The 17590-nt window shown below is 32.2% G+C and overlaps 1 protein-coding gene across 1 annotated transcript; it reads right to left on the bottom strand.

Annotated features, from left to right (window-relative positions):
- Window positions 1–4397: 4397 nt before the first annotated feature.
- On the bottom strand, window positions 4398–7877 carry LOC147412046 (polyol transporter 5-like). Its single transcript, XM_086455510.1, has 4 exons — window positions 7615–7877; window positions 7101–7502; window positions 6867–7006; window positions 4398–5501 (listed from the first exon to the last, which is right to left on the bottom strand). The coding sequence occupies exons 1-4, from the start codon at window positions 7796–7798 to the stop codon at window positions 4698–4700; spliced, it is 1530 nt and encodes a 509-aa protein (XP_086311636.1). The 5' UTR covers window positions 7799–7877; the 3' UTR covers window positions 4398–4697.
- Between the last annotated feature and the right edge of the window lie 9713 nt (window positions 7878–17590).

The raw sequence follows: 17590 nt of genomic DNA on the forward strand, positions 1-17590 counted from the left end.
TTACTATATTTTACTTAAGAAATTTTTTTTTTAAGGATTTGGGAGAGATGGAGAGTTGTCCAATGGTTCCAAGGGTTAAGTTTGGGAATTAAATTAGGACCATTTCTTCATGTACTCTTTTTTCTTATGAAAGATTTTTTTGCTTAGAATTTTTTGTCATGTTGCTCACAAGCTCTGCACTGTGTTCCACGTGAAGCCTAGTGAAGGTAGTTTTATAAATTAAGATGCCATTCAATGCATGTGAATTTATGTGATTGGTGGATCCTGGATCTTGTTAGCAAAAAGTCTATAACCACTATTTTGAATGCATTATTATAGAAAAGAAAATACTACTTATAAATTATAATAAATCTATATAATAAAATAAAAAGGTGGATCCCACTCCAATTACAATGGTGGGGAATAAGAGTCATGCTGGGGTGACACAAAGATGACAAAATGATGTGGTGTCATGCACATTACCGTAGATGCTTTTTCGCAAGATACGAGTAAAAAGCATTTACGGTTATGTGCGCGCCACCACATCATTTTTGTCACTTTTGTGTCTCTGTTTGTGTCATTTCAACATTTTTCGGGGAATAAACGTTCCACTCTAACTATAATGGAATGGGATCCACACTATCCCATTTTATTGTCTTTCCTATTCACCCCCTACAATTTCATTGTATTTTTTCTCCTTCCCTACCCCTTCAATAATGTCACTCTAATTTTACTATCTTGCCTCTTTTACCCCTTTTTTCAATAATACCCCTCTAACTTTACTATTTTTCATCTTTTTACCTCAAAAAAGATATATGACGGATAAACTCTAGTCTATATAATAAAGCAAAACGGTGAATCTCACTCTCTTTGTACTCTGCAAAATTATAGGTACAGTTTTGTTGAATATAGAGATTGAGATAAAGGAGGGGGTCCACACAATCCTACTTTATTGCCTTTCATCTTCTTCTCCCCTTCAATTTTATTATTTTTTCTCTACTCTCTCCTTTTTCAATAATACCCTTTTAACTTTAGAAAGTTACTATTGCTACATCAATTCTTATATAAATCACCAAAGAATTGTACACAATTGGTGTAACATTAGAAAAGGTTGGTGTGGCAATAACAATTTTCTAACTTTACTATTTTTCTTTTACTCCTTTTAATCTCGAAAAGGGTACCCGTGGCGTAGGCATGGGCAAACTCTAGTAATGAAGTATGGAAGAATAAAAAATATTATTACGATTACAAAACACGCTCAAAACCTTCAAGTGGATTTGCTAAAAACATATTAAACATTAGATAATAATATTAATTAGTAATTGTTTGGTTGTAACTAGTTGAAGATTGTGGGGGTAGGTTTTTACATGGGACAATGACCGCAAAAACTAATTTTTTGAAAATATGTACCAAAAAGTCTTTTCTAAAAAATATGGACTTTTTAGTACTCATTTAATTTATCAAGTATTAGTCTAAAAAGGATTTTTGAAGTGAAAATGTCGTAATAATCCTTTCAACAATTTTTGAGGATTAAAGAAATATATTTATTTGAGAATGTTTGAGGTGCTCTTATGTTCTAAGATTAATGACATGCCCCTTGACTACGGTCATCTCTTATAGAACAATATTGATGGAGATGAGTATGGTCATCATCATCATCAAACTGATTTGATCTATGTATATTAGATTCATTAAAATGTATAGATAATTTTAAATAATTAAAACATAATTTTAAACTCAACTTGAATGTTTATCAAAGTGATTCAACTCAAAAGTTAGCAAGTTGACTTGAATGAGTCAAATAAAATTAAGTTAAATTTAAGAATAATTTTTAATAAATAAAAACTTTTATTTTTTATTTTTCACAGAAATATTAATAACCAAATTAATTGGTCAAGTTTTTTGTTTGACTTGATATATTTTTAAAACAAATTGCTTTGTAAAGTTGTTAGAAGGGTATTTTCCTTAAATAAATCTTCAAAAGATCTTTAATAGATTAATATTTTATTAAATGAGACTTAAATGATCCCTAATCTTTATTAATTAGGAGACTATTAAGTACATATTCTTAATAAAGATTCCTTCACAGTTATTGTCTCTTGTTATATTAGTTATAACTCATGGAAAAAAAAAACACATGGCCCCGAGCAGTTAAACAAATCTCAACCATCTGATTGTGTCTAAACAATTGAAATCAGGCGTTTTTCATGAGTCATTCTTCATGTGTTGCCCAAGTCATCGCATCTTGGATTGGATAATACATTTTACTAGGTTTAAAATTTAGTTATTGATATATATTTATTCAAATAATTACATTTTTTAATAAAATAAGACTATGGTTAGTCATAAGATTATAGTTTTATTTATATAATATAAATATTTAATTAATTCAAAATTAATTATTATATTAAAAATATAAAAATCAGATTGCCTTGGCCAGGTTTTATTGAAAATATTAGACAAGCCATCCCGGATTTCATTGGAGTCAATGTCAAGGACGATCACTAATTCATGAACGATATTGATATTGACTCAAGCGAGTCATCTTTATCTCAGATGATTTTTAAAACCATAAACAAGAGTGAGAGCAAATACAACCCAACTATATATATATATAGATTGTGTAAAAGCTATACTAAAGTTATGGATAATGGTGGAGCTATTATTAACTTTTTAAACATTTAATTAAACAAAAATTATTCATTTTTTAAAGATTGTTGATTTTTGTTATAAAAATTAAAGGATTTTTTCAGATGTATACGCTTTTCAATGCGCTCCACACCCTTTTTCTTTTGATTTTATATATCAATTTTCAATTTTTTTTTTGTAACGCGGGGTATCCCTAATCCCTTTTGGGGTGGAACAAGTGCTTACGATTGCATGCCCCAACCCCATTGGAATTTCTGGCCACCTAATTTTGAACACAAAACAATTGAATTCAAACATTTCTTATAATGGGTCTTGTGATTAGACATAAACTTGGCCCAAAGAAAAAATTGCTCAAATTAAATGACTAAAAATAAAAAATAGAAATTCAAAAGCAGAGTGATTTGGCCTTCAATAGAAGTTTCTTCTCGTTCTGGGCCATTGATATTACCTTTTACCATAAGATTCCTAAGTTTTGTAATGGATTATCCATTCATTGGAAATCCTATGATGGCCTACACACAAAAAATCAGATTGATTTGTGACTAGAAGCAGTTGAATTCAAAAACATTTCTTATAATGGGTCCAGAAGCCCAATGTTTCTACCCTTAAACTTGGCCCACAGAAAAAACTACTCAAATCAAATGACTAGAAATCAGGGATGATGGTCCACAATTCTGAAACACTTTTGATGGGGTTAGAACTTAGAAGTTTCAAATTTGGCTGATTTTTTATAAGGATGATCTCCTCACCCATACAGGACAAAGGTGTTGGCTCCTTATCGTTGGTTGTCAAATGGGACTCTATATGCATATGGGTCAGGTTCAAAAGCCAATAACATAGCCAATGTGTTTTGTCCTATATGGGTTAGAAGTTTCAGAATGGGCTGAATTTTTGTGAGGATGATCTCCTCACCATAGAGATCATGCTCACAAAAAAACCATCTCCTTTTAAAACATATTGGCTATGTTATGGCTCTTGTCCTGTATTTTTAGATAAAAATGGGTTTGGAAATTGGGTTAATTTATACAACCTCAAGATAATTGAGTGGGCTTTCGGGTAAAGATTCTTCAAAAGTAAGAGTGGGCCTGGGCCGGCTAAGCATGGCTTTAAGTACACATATCTTGAATCGTTCTGTAGAGCAATCCAAACTCAACTTTGTGTAGGATGGGCTCATGCCTGATTAATTCAGGCCTATTAGGTGTTTTGGGCAACGTTTTAAAAACAGAACCCATAACTGGACAAAATTAATCAAATTGGGTTGGACAAAATTTATCAAATTGGCCAAAACCCAATTGAGCTCTGGTTCAATTTGGAGGGACCAATTTACATTTATAAGACCTGTATTTCTCTTCACATCTTAGCTCTCAGTGCCCATCGGTGGGCGAATCTAACCTCTCTTACTGCTCTCTCAAGCTCTCCATCATAATAAACCTCACCATTTATTTCAAATCCAAATCCAAAGTAAGCAAAGAACAATCATAATTTTATCTGGGTTTTCAATTCCCTGAGGTTATGAATTTGTTTTCTATATTTGAACAGGATCAATTTTATTACAAATTTGGTGCAATCCCAATTCAACCACCAGTTCCATCCAATTTTTAAAACACGGATTTCGGACAAGACCGCTCGATGAGCCCGAGACCTACCCATTAAAAAATGTTCTTATATAAAAATAATTAATTAATTAATTAACAATTCTCTCAAAATTAACTTCAAACACTAAGTTCAATATATATTTCAATACTAGTTCTTATAAGTTCCAATTCATGTTCTACTAAATACCAATATATTCAAACTAATATATAGATTTCCAATACACAACTTAAAAATACAAAGATTTACTAATTAAAATTTAAACTAAAATACATTTACTATTGCAAAAAAACACAAACCATAAAATAAATAAAACTAGAATAATATCACACTTCTTAACGTGAAAATGTATAGGAACCATAGATGATTTTCATCGAGATACGATTGAAAAAGCATTTATGGTTCCTATCCACTTTCAAGTCAAGAAGTGAGATATGAGGTTCCAGCTTGAAGTCACTCCAGCACAACTCATAAAACTACCTGTCTGTCATCTCCATACTCTTAGGACTTTTTTCTTTATCCCCAAAGATTGCTTCAATGTCTTCCAAATTCTTGCCCTTGGTTTCGGGCAAAAACACATAAAAGAAAATGCCTCCTAATGTAGTGACCCCCGCAAGCACAAAAAACATTCCACCAAAAGAGATTTTCTCCGATATGGAAAGAAAGCTCATGGACACAGCACCACTAACCAATCGGTTCACCGATACGGCCAAGCTGGACCCTTGGGCTCGTAATCGGTTCGGAAATATTTCCGAAGTGTACACCCAAGTGATGGGCCCAAGCCCAATAGAGAAGAAAGAAACATCAGCACATACTGCCACAACGCAAAGCGCAATAGCCCATGTGGGCTTTGTAGTGGACCTCTCGAGATACATTGATCCCAGACCAAGGCAAGTTAACGAGACAGCCATTCCGATCGCACCCAACAGCAGTAAAGGCCGTCTCCCGAACCGATCCAAGAACAAGGCCGATACCAATACGAAACTTGTTTTTGCAAGGCCCATTATCACTGTTACTCCAACGAGCTCTTTCTTGTTATGAATTCCGGCTGTTTTGAATACTTCGGGAGTGTAGTACACAACCGCGTCGTTACCCGATGCTTGCATGAAGAAATTGAGACCTATAGCTGCAATAATTATTCGACGGATGGGTGGAGATGGTCTTAATAATTCCTTCCAAACACCTTCACCACGCCAATTGGTAGAATTTGCTGCAGCCATGGTAATCTCTGAAAGTCTTAATTCAGCTTCTTCTTCCGATTCTGATACCTTCATTAGCACCTATGAAAAGGCACCGAACAAATTTAAAATCTTGTTTCAAGGCAATGTTTCAATCAAGATAAAATTTGAGACTATCTCAATCTAGACATTCTAGCTAGAAACATTTTGAGACAATCTAAAATACTCCCAAAGCATTGAATGTATGTTTTATACGATACAATCTAATACTAATTTCTTAAGGGAGAGGATTCTTCATAGTGTTTTTTTTTTTTTTTTTCATCAATTCCTTTAGCATCCTGTGATCAAGCTAAAAGGACATGGTTTTTGCCCCTGAATTTTCTTCTGAGATCTAATCTAAGCCATGAATACTAGATGATTGAAGTGTTATTTTTTCAATGTGTTCAACGCTGTCTCTCAATTGTGGGAAAAATACTCCATGGTGTTACAAGAAAAACACAATATACAAAGAGTCCACTCCCTTTGCTTAATTTCTACCACAACCTTTCATATATCACGACAACCTTTCAATAATATCTCTCCAACTTTACTTTCTTTCCTCATTAATCCCTTTAACTTCAAAAAGGATGTTTGTGCCTATTTAGTCTATATAATAAAATACAATGATTTTTATTGGAATAATTAGTTATGTTGCATTGTAATATGGTGTACTACGGTACACTGTATCATATCTATTGAGATTAAGATAAAGTTAGTTTGATTTGGTTGAGATTTATTAGGAATAAAGTTTATCTCTAGATATGATTTGATTTCTATAAAACCCAATTAGGATTACTGTAATTGTTATCAAAGAAAATCAATAATATCTCATTCTTTTATAGATATGACTTAATCTCTCTCTCTCTCTCTCTCTCTCTCTCTCTCTCTCTCTCTCTCAAAGGAAAAAAAAAAAATCTCGACGAAAATTCTAAATTTTCTTTTCTTTTGTCTTTTTCTACTTTTCAAGAATAGCTCTCCAACTTAATGTATTTTCTCTTTTTCCATCTTTCCAAATAACACTAAACCTTTACTCTTCTACGATTGTCCAATATATTTCCTATAACTCTAGTCTATATTATGATGGACACCACTCTCTTTATCCCCCCACATTAAAAGTGTTGGAATTTAATGTCATTATGAATCCTATTATCTTACTTTTTGACAATATCTTTTCAATTTTATTATATTTTTTCTTTTACTCATTTTCAAGAATATCCCTTAACTTTATTGACTTTCTTCTTCTACCCATTAATCCCAAAGGGGATGCTCGTGTGGATGGGCATGAGCAAACTCTAGTTTGTGATGAAACACCCCTAATTTGATTCAATAAATCTCATATATTATAGAGTATCACATACTTCACTAAAGTTATGTTTTAATTGAAACATTCTGAAATGCATCATATATTGAATAATCATTTATAAATACCTGTTTTGCTTCGTCGTGTCGGCCTTTCATGACTAACCACCTAGGTGATTCTGGCATGGCTATCACACCCAATCCAATTCCAATGGCAGGAATTGCTGCAACCCCAAGCATTATCCTCCAATTTATGTTAGATGGTAGACCTGAGAAATCACAATCTTTTTATAAATATAAAATACTCTTAACATGGTTTGAACACACAACCTATTTTATTAAAAGAAAGACAATCTGAATAACCTGATAGCCCATAATTGAAGATGTAACCAAGAAGAATCCCAAAAGTGATGAAAACTTCAGGGAGGGAAGTGAGGAATCCTCGTGTTGAAGCTGGTGAGAGCTCGGCCGTGTATACAGGCGCGATCATGAGCGAGTAACCAACACCAATCCCAGCTACAACCCGTCCTGCCATCAAGAACGGATAAGAAGGAGCGAGACCCATGAGGATTGCTCCAATAAGAAATGTTCCCGCGGCAAGGACGATCGTGTATCGCCGTCCGATTAAATCAGAGGTCCTTCCAGATGCCAATGACCCAAACAAAGAAAACACATTAAGTGATCCTATCAAGATTTCTTGTTGTACCGACGAGATCTTTAAATCCTCCTTGATATAAAGCGAGGCTCCACTCATCACTCCAATATCTGATACGTTAAAAAAAAAAAAAAATTCAAGAATTTATCATAAATTTCATAAAAATATGATTTTTAAGTATCATTAAAAAAATATATTTAAAAAAAAAAAAAAAAAACTCACCATAGCCCAATAGAATCGAATTCATGGAGGCTAAGAGAGCGATGCCGAGAGCAAACTTATTCAAGTTCAAACATTTCTTGCTTTTAATAGGAGAACCCTTTGGTTTGTGTTCTTGGTCTTCAAATTCAAGGGGTTCTGTAGTACTGCTTCTTGTTGCAGACATTTCTGTGCTTTTTGTCTCCATCTTCTTGTATTAATTTTTTTTTTCTTTTTTAAACTAAGAGAGAAGGGAAAAACTGAAGAAGGATGAGATATGGTTGAGAATTGAAGTATGGGTTTGCTACTTAACAGGATCTCAGTAAGGAAGAGTGACGTGTCAATTGAGGTCCCGAATTTCTTTCCAAAAGGCTCTTTAATCATCCAAAACCAACTTACGTGTTTGCTTTTATGGACAAAAGAAAAGTAAATGCTAGCCTCAATCCCCGAGTTGCGCTCTCCATCAAGATGACTGCTGAGATGTTAGCGATACCCGGGGAAATGTATCCTTATGAAAAGATATTAATCCCTAAGAGTGCACATAGTTCGGATTGTTCAGATCTTGGTAAAATTGGAATCGAACCAAATATGATTGATTCTACAAATTTAAAATCGAACCAATTCAATTATCCTATAGAACCGAATCAATCCAAACCAATCTTGATTCGGATCGATTCTCGACTCTCATACTTTCAAAATAGAAAAAGTAGTATTTTTTTCTTTCAAAAGAAGAAACCTTTGAATCAGATCATAAATAATACCTACTTTTAAAATAAAAATGATTTTATAATTAAATTTTGACTAAAATTTTTATAAATTAAAAGTTAGAGGAAATTCAATGAGACTAAAAAAAATTATAATTTTAAAATTGGTATTCTGGATGGATTAGTGAAGAAATTAATTCATAAATGATAGATTAAAGAATCCAAGTCTAGGTTCATATAGTATATTTCATCTAACAAACACAGCATAAAGGTTCTCGTAAAAAAACAATGAATCAAATTCTTTGAAAACGTTTTTCCATGATGGGTTGATCCATTTGAGAGTTGAGAGAGAGATTTGTGTACATTTTTTTTTAATTTTCATTAAAAAAAAATAGAGGAGATAAAGTTGAAGACTTTGATGAATTACCTCTTCGTAACATACTAACACAGTTGAGAGAGAGAGAAATAAATAATAGAAAAATGAAATTAAGAAAAAAAATTATTTTTCAATAAATATATGTATTATAATAAATACTTCGGATTAGTTCGATTCTCAGATTGGTTCGGTTCTATTATACCCCTAATTTGGAACATAATCAAATCAATCGGATTTTTTTATATATAATCCGCACCCAAATCAAACCATGCTCAATCCGAACCAATCCAATTCAAAAGACTTCGAATTTATTCGATTATCGGATTTACCCAATCCAATGTGCACCCCTATTAATATGTAGGAATTCGAAAGTAATCTCTAGGATATCTGCGTTTCTTCTTAAATCTTAAAGTTGACGTTGAAAGAGAGCCTGACTGAATTAACAAAAGTAACAGTCAAACCATAAATGCGACTTTTTCCCATCATTTAATATTGGATTTTTTTCTGTCCTCAACCCATGGTTGAGGCTTTCCGTCAACAATGAGCAATGACCGTTAGATTTGAGGAAAGTCACCGATTTTCTTGAGATTAGTTTTAATCTTTAGAGATTTAACACATTTTTACCAGAACACATTTCTCTTGGAAATCCCTATCATGCCAATGGTCATGTTGACAGAAGGCGTCAAACTGTTAGTGATGCTAGCATTTTCCTTTTAACATATCCCATATCTATGACGCATATTTCTCTAACGCCATAAAGGATCGGTGTTCGAGTTGGGTCAGTTTGTTACTGAATCGATAAGAACCAAATCGACCCTAATCCGAATCAATAAGCTTTAGATTGGGTTTTATCAGATCTCAATATTAAGATCCAAACCCAATCCAATAACAATCAGATCAATATTTCCGAACAAGTTCCTGGATGACAAGCCTAAAGGTTATCTTATTAATGATATCGATATTGACGATATTGATGATAGTGGCGATAGCGATGATGACCTTGATACGGAGCTGCTAACTATGACGAATGCGCTAACTATGTATATGTATATGACGCCGAAAATAGACCGATTTGATATCACCCTTCAATTCGAATTAGCAAAAGCAATGTCTCCTTGCATAATATGGATTCCAAACATTCATGATCTGTATGTGAATGAGTCGAATTACTTATCCCTCGGTCTATTAGTGAACTATCTCTCCAGGGATTGTGAAAGATGTTCTGGATCAAATCAAACCTGGTTTGAATTAAATTATATAATATGATTTATATAATTTCTAACATTTTATCGTATCATAATCTTATTTGATCAAGACATGTTAAATCCAAATATGATCCAATAAGATATCAAGTCGGAACCTTGACCCTTATCGAAATCTAAATCACCAATCCAAACCCAAAGTTGTCAAATCGAATTTTAGTCGTGATTTGATCCATTGAGCCCTACATGCTTTTAAAAGTTGATATTTCATCTTATCTCTACCAACACAAATACTGAGTCGACTTCTCCAAATCATTTCATTTTCAACAAGATAAATCATTTAACTCAATTTACAACTATTCATATGTAAATATTTATAAGAAAATTTATGAAATGATATGTATTAGAAGATGCTTAGTAAGGCAGCTAGCTTGGTTGCTAAAATCTTTTGCAATGATACCAGATATCTGAGTTCAATTTCCCTTAGCATTGAGTTCCTGATCTCATTAGAAGCAAGTGTGCCCAAGAGCAAACACCAAAATTTTAAATAATTTATTTTAATCGAAGATAATAATTATTATTATTATATTAAAAAAAAACTTGATTGATTCAATCAAATTTTAATAGTTTAGCCTCTCTTTTTTTTTTTTTTTTTGTTGGGGGGGGGGGGTGTGGTTAGCTAATTTGAAGGACCGCACACAAAGGGGTTGGCGATGGGTCAAGTGAAGCATATATCCATCTCTACATTCGACTCTTTGCATGCAAATACCCATATCCAATTTTTTATTAGATTTTGTCTAAGTTTTCTATATCCGACTATTTATTTGACAAGTGCAACTTGATTAAGCAGTAAGATGCATAGAAAGTTATTTTCACATCGTAGGTTCAAATCCCCTTAAAAGCATACTCTTTCACTTATTAAAAAAAAATATTGGAATTGCTATTAGTACTCAAATCTTAAAAGGGGTGGAAGCAGGGTTTAGAAAAACTATTAGCGAGCGACGGTCATGGGTAAAAAAATCAGACAACAATTGTAATAGGGTCAAAGACGAGTCTTTTGAGTTACACACGAACTTCATTGTGAATTTATCATTTTAAACTAGAATAAGCAAACATTCAAGACGGAAATAACACTTTCATATCCGAACCTAAAATATCAAATAAAATAATTACAAATAATTATACCCGAATCCACGATCGGACAAGAAAAACATATCCGTACCAAAATAACTTTGGTCGGATAGATTGGATAAGCAAATATTATTCAACCAATTGCCAACCCTACAATTTCCACATACACATTGACTATCTCACTCGTTCATAAAAAACCAAGATGACTCGAGACTCAAAAGATTTTTTAGACAATGATTAGATCCCAATGCTAGTTGTTTTTGGAATATTGTTGAAAAAGTTCAGGAATCTGTGTTTTTCCTAAAAGGAAATTAAAGTCCGTCCAATAAAGTATGGGAGACAGTGATTTGATCAGCAAAGAGGTCCATTGTAGGTAGGATATTTGGAGAACCACAAACGGTGGTTGAGGGGTCGAGTTGCTCCTTGCATCACATCTTATCCAAAGTAAAGAGCTTGGGATATAAAATTCAAATTTAATGGCCCCTAAAATTTATTAGATTCGATCATTTTCTATAATTAATTTATAGCCATTTAATTTTATAATTCTTTTTTATGCCACGATATAATTAATCAAATTAAACCTTAATTTATTTTTAATACTATATAGGTAGTAGAATGCACATATTAAAAAAAAATGGTATTTTAAAAAATTATCAGTAAAATTGGTGATATTAGGTTTATTCCCTTGCAAAATACAATATTAGACTTACTCCCTTGATCATAAGTCAAGATTGTGTTTTCTTGACGATTTAATGATGAAATTTTGAATTTTTTTTTTTTTAATCAAAATGCTCTTTCAATACCTAAATTACTAAGTTAAAATATCAAAATTTTCACCATTAAATCTTAAAATAAAAAATAAAAAAGGTTGACTTGAGGTAAATTTAATATCACCAATTTTACATGGGGTGTTTCTAAAATACCCAAAATAAGATGTGAATTATGTAATAATTTATCACGTGACATAAAACAAATGATGTGACTGATCAAATTTTAGAATAAATGTTTAGAAAATGATACATACTACTGTTAGACCCAACTAGGAAGAGACAAGATGTCTAATGGTAAGAGAGAGAGAGACTACCTTGCATTATTTCAGTGATGAAGGATAAAAGTTATATATATATATATATATATATATATATATATATATATATATATATAAAATAAAATAAGCCAAAATCTTAGATAAAATAGAAAGATGAAGGACAAAGTGGAATTTTAGTTGTATAAAGTAAAGAAATTTGAGTGAAATTCTTATGTAGGTCATTTGGACAATCAATCAGAGACCCATTTGACATAAAGATGAGGGTTGTGTTTTGTTTGGTTCTTAAAAGTTAAAACATAAATAAAAAAATGGCAGAGAAAGATAGAGACGAAAGCAAAAGATAGTGAGTGGAATTGCTTTGGTTCGATGGAATCAAATATTCATTGAGATTGGCTATCAATTAAAGTCTCAAATACCATCTTTTAAGATATGTTTCTAGTCGTAGGCAATTATATCTTTCACAATCAAGAGAAGTATCAAAATTTTAATTCGAAATATATAATGGAGTTCTACAACGCAGAGATGGTACAAACACGTACAAGAAATATTCTCTACAAAAAAGTTATATAGTTAAATAAGAAAGGGGACGAATACATTGATGGCCTCCGTACTCCACTTGGCATTCTAAAGTATATTGTAATCATTTTGCTAAATGAGGAAAGTTGAATCCACCATTAAAAAAAAAAAAATTCCCTCCACCCTTCAAGTGAGTCTAATCCCACGATAACACACACCATCTCCTCAGAAAGTTCTCAGTTAGCTAAAATACTGGTATTGACGATCAAAAGTTAAAATAAAATACAAAACCTTTTCTATTTGATCGAGCAACATATTATTCTCAAGAACTTATGAACATTGTTCTTGAAGATTTATCTTGTATCTATGTTCTTGGTTAATGAATAAATGAAGGGAGGGACCCTACAACCCCAGTTTATAGATCAAATATATATATATAACAAATAAATTTTTTTTATCAAGCCTTCAGTTCAGCAATTCCTATGAACATTGACATAGCTAAAATAAAAAAATTTATATATGTGTTATACTTTGAACTGCAAAAGTAAACTTGGGCAAAAGTTCTTAATCAACATTGCTTAAGATGGGAGCCAAGATTGGTTGATTTTATCATTGTTAATAAAAACAATTTTTTTTTAAAGAATTGCAAAGTTTAGAGTTCATAAAATAAAAAATTTAATATCATAACTCTCAATTAATAGAAAAAATTTATGATTACTATCTATTTTCATGTCAAGAATTACGATATGAGATTCCAGTTTAAGGTTGATTCTTACGATATTAATACAACTAATAACAATAATAATAAAAATAAAATCGAAGTGACCTCAAGATTGTATCTCATATCGTACATCTTGACGTGAAAGTGTGTAGGAATCATAGATGCTTTTATGATTCTACACACAACTTTAGTAATAATTGATGATTTTGAAAGTTAATCTGTATTCTTGGAAGTTAGAACTTTGAAAAATTGAAATATAATCAATTCCTTTCGTAGAAAACCTTTATGTTAGACGGGTCTTCAACAATTCGTTGGACCACCATAGGAAAGCCAAAACAGTATCGGGCCTTCGTGGAAAGTTTTTGTGCTTTTAACAAGTGCATCTCCAAGACCACAATGATGTTATGGATCAGAGTGAAGAATTATTGGAGAAAAAAAGAAGTTATTCTTTGACCATGGCGAGTCTTTTGACCACCAGTACCAAAATATTTGACTTTTTATTATTTTTGCTAGAAATCGGGATCGTCCAATCGGGAACGGATCCTCTGTATTATAATCTTTCTGCATTAGTTTAGGACCAATCACATGAAGCCAAGTGTATTGAGTGGGATCCCTAGTTTACAAAAACAACTCTTTTATGCTTGACGTGGCACACAATGACGAGTCTGTGAGTTAAAAATGACCCAAAATATTTATTTATTTTCTTTAAATATCTCAATCCCTTTTACGTGTTTATCTTCCCTCCAAGTTTTTGGTGAACTTTTTGAGTTACACCCTGTGCTTTCTAACTGTTGACACACCTCCCTTGACCTCAGTCTTCTTTTACAGGCAAATGTAAAATGCCCTAAATCCCCTTGTCTTCTTCCTACTCTTCATTCCTCAATGCTATGTCCTTCAACCTCAATAAAAAGAATATTTTTATCACCTCTTCAACCTTTAGATTCCACCTACTTCCAACATCATAAGGTTTTTCAAGTAAAGATTATAAATTTTGGATGGAGAAATTAAGAGTTTTCTAGAGAAGATTAAGGTGATGTTGAAAAAAAATGATCTAAAGATGAGATTTCATAATTAAAAATGATTTATAGAGGTTGAAAGGCTTCAATATGATTGATTTTGGGAAGAAAGTGAAGATTATTGAATTTTTTTTTTTTTAAGATAGTGAAGATGGAGATATTTAGATCATTTTTTAGTAATCTATAAATTAAAGAAGACCAAAGTCAAGAGAGGCATGTCATCCCTCAAACCCATGCCTAAAAGGGCCACGATCCGATGACTCATGAAGGATGGTTGGTGGAAAAAACATATGATCCCAACCGTTTAAACATAAAATCCAATGATTGAGATTTATCAGCAAGATAAGCATATCATTGAGACGTGTTATCAGGATACATATATATCTCTACTGTTGGATTTTTGTTGGTCATGATCATGTGTTCTCTCATAAGTCATTCCCATGGGTCACTCGAATCCAACCCTTTTTAAATTCCACTCTCTCTCACACTCACACACACACACAAAAACAAACAATCAACCTTGTCTTCATTCCATTGGCTTCAACGAAAATCCAACGTTTTCCTCATCCCCTCTCTCTAAAACGAATTCAACTTCGTCTTCATTCCATTGGCTTCAACCAAAAATCCATTATTTTCGATTGATTGAAGATGACTAGTTTTGGAGAAAATATCAAGGGGTATCTAGCCAAGGTTGAAGATGACCAAGGGCGTATTTACAGTGGGGGCACTTGCCCAGCAAGAGTTTTCAAAGTCTATGGACTAGTTAGCTATTGCAATAGATTTTAACAGCGGATAACAAAATTTCCCACTCTTTGCTGCTCCCACAGATTTTATTTTTCACTCTTAATTACCCGCCACAAAAAAAAAAAAAAAATCTACTCTCTGTTGCCCCCACATGGGCAAAATCCTGGCTCCACCCATGAAGATGAGAGTGGTTTAGGAACTTTAATTTTTTATTTAATTTGTCGAAGTCAACTTCCAAGTTTTCATTAACAAGTATTTATAAAATTGTCTACCTTGGATGTTTTCGTAATTTAAAAAAGATATATTGATAAAGAGGTAATTGGAGAAAGTAATAAGAATGTTTTGATAATATTTCCTACTCATAATATTCTTCGTTTTTGTTTGATTCCTCAAAAAATGTCCTCTCTTTTCCTTTCCTAATTTTTTTTTTCTAACTAACAACTAGCATGGATGTCAAAAGCATTTTCCATCAAAAATAATAAAAATAATGCCTCTTTAAAAAAAAAAAAAGAGCTGCTACCGGCACCCCAAATCACACCCCAATTTCTTAAATGATTTATCACACCCCAATTAAAGATTAAAACACACTCTTCAAACATTACATAGCTTTGGCGCAAATTTTAATGTCAACACTATAACGCTCATTCAAACAATTTCAGGAGTTGTTTACAATTATGACTAGGCTCATATAAAATTCTAAACCCAAACAATAGAGATTTAGCAACAAAATTAAAAAAAAAAAAACAACAACGAGAACACTTCTATTGGCACCCCAACTTTCACTTATTCTGTAATAAGTGAAAGTTGGGTGCCAATAGCAGCTCTCTAAAATAAAGCCACCTGAGAGCAAACGATTAGGGCTCTTAATGGACCGGGCTTTATCCTGCTCTGATTTGTCATTAACCAGAGTGGGTAGTGTAAGTTTGCCCCCTTAGTTATCGCGCTGGGCTGGGACAGCCTGATCCAAGTTTTTGCCATGTCTGGGTTTGGGAGCAAAGCCTATTTGGGTGGCAGGCCCGACCCAGATTAGCCCAACCAATTAAATATTTATATTATATAGTTTGTATAAATACATACAAAGATGTATATTCTCTATTGAATGAATAATGATAACTTGACTTCCCCTTCTCACTGACAAACTCTCCCCCCCACGTGTCTGTGCATATAATCACATATTTTTTAACTCGGGATAAACAACTGCACATTTATGGGGATGAGTGGTTGTGTATCCCGAAGAAAAATCTATGGTTCTATGCACAGTCACATAGGGAAAGTTTATAGGGGGGTGGGGGAAATTAGAAAATCACGACTCATATTGAATAATAATGTAGATTTTGCATTAGATATACGTTTCTGCAACGTTCAAAAAATTTACACACTAGCGCACACAAAAGCTCGGGCTCATGACACATATTCAAATGGGCCCATTTAAATATCTCCTAGAGTAAAGCCCAATTAATTTAAAAGATCAGAACTGTTAAATTGTTGGTGAACTTCACACTTAGATGTTGTTTGTTAAACTGAAAAAAAATAAGTGTTGAATAACATTAAGTGTTGAAACTTATAAGCGTTGAATTTAAGTGTTGAAAAAGTTGTTTGTTTAAATGCTGAATCATGTTTGTTACACATTGCTAAAACTGGTAAATTATCTTTTTTATCCTTATAATTATATTATACATTATTTGCATGTTTTAAATACCTGTTTCTTATCAAACACAATAAAATATATTATTTTTTATAAAATTAAAATACAATTCATTTTTAAATAATAAGTAATACTCAAAATTTTAATTTATAAATAATAATTTTTATTTCTAAAAGTCCATTAATTTCAAATTAAAAATAATAATGTCATACAAGTCACCAAAATTTGAAATCAAAATTAAAAAGAATTTAATTTTGGATGAATAGTTTTCGATGGAAATGAAGGATGTGTAATTATAAAAGCACCTTATGAATTAATAAGGGGAACCCACACCATAGCCAATTTTTTTTGTCTTATATGGGTTAAAAAAATTTGGATGAACAAATTTTTTGTGAAAACAATCTATATGGTCTAAAGATATCATCCTCACAAAAAATCAGCTCATTTCGAAACTTCTAACCACGTCAAAAATGGTTTTAAAAAAAAAAAAAAAAAACGATTTCAGATTCTTGAATTTGTTTTGATGGGGTTGGAAGTTTCAAGATAGGCTAATTTTTGGTGAGGATGATCTAGAGATCATCCTCACCAAAAATCAACTTATTTCAAAACTTTAAACTAATATAAGACAAAATAATTTGACCATGGTGTGGGGGTGTTTATATACTTATTCATGGGATATAAGAGATAATATCCTTTTAAGTATAAGGGCATACTTGTCCGTGTCAAAAAAGACAAAGTACTTACTATTTCAGCACTTTTTTTCAACATCAAAATAGTGATGAAATTTGTTTACTTATTTTAAACAGTAAACACTGAAAATATGGAGTAAACAAACACGTTATTTTAACAAAAAGTGTTGAATTATTTTTTTTCAACAATAAGCATTGAAAAATAGCG

Source organism: Akebia trifoliata, chromosome 1 (assembly GCF_017979445.1).
Source record: "Akebia trifoliata isolate Shusen 1 chromosome 1, ASM1797944v1, whole genome shotgun sequence".
NCBI classification, from domain to species: domain Eukaryota; kingdom Viridiplantae; phylum Streptophyta; class Magnoliopsida; order Ranunculales; family Lardizabalaceae; genus Akebia; species Akebia trifoliata.

Excerpts from the sequence above, each read along its gene's own strand:
- LOC147412046 (XM_086455510.1), bottom strand. The coding sequence starts at position 7,798 with ATGGAGACAAAAAGCACAGAAATGTCTGCAACAAGAAGCAGTACTACA. Across the intron at positions 7,503-7,614 it reads TTCGATTCTATTGGGCTATG|ATATTGGAGTGATGAGTGGA; the intron begins GTGAGTTTTTTT and ends TTAACGTATCAG. Across the intron at positions 5,502-6,866 it reads GACACGACGAAGCAAAACAG|GTGCTAATGAAGGTATCAGA; the intron begins GTATTTATAAAT and ends GCCTTTTCATAG.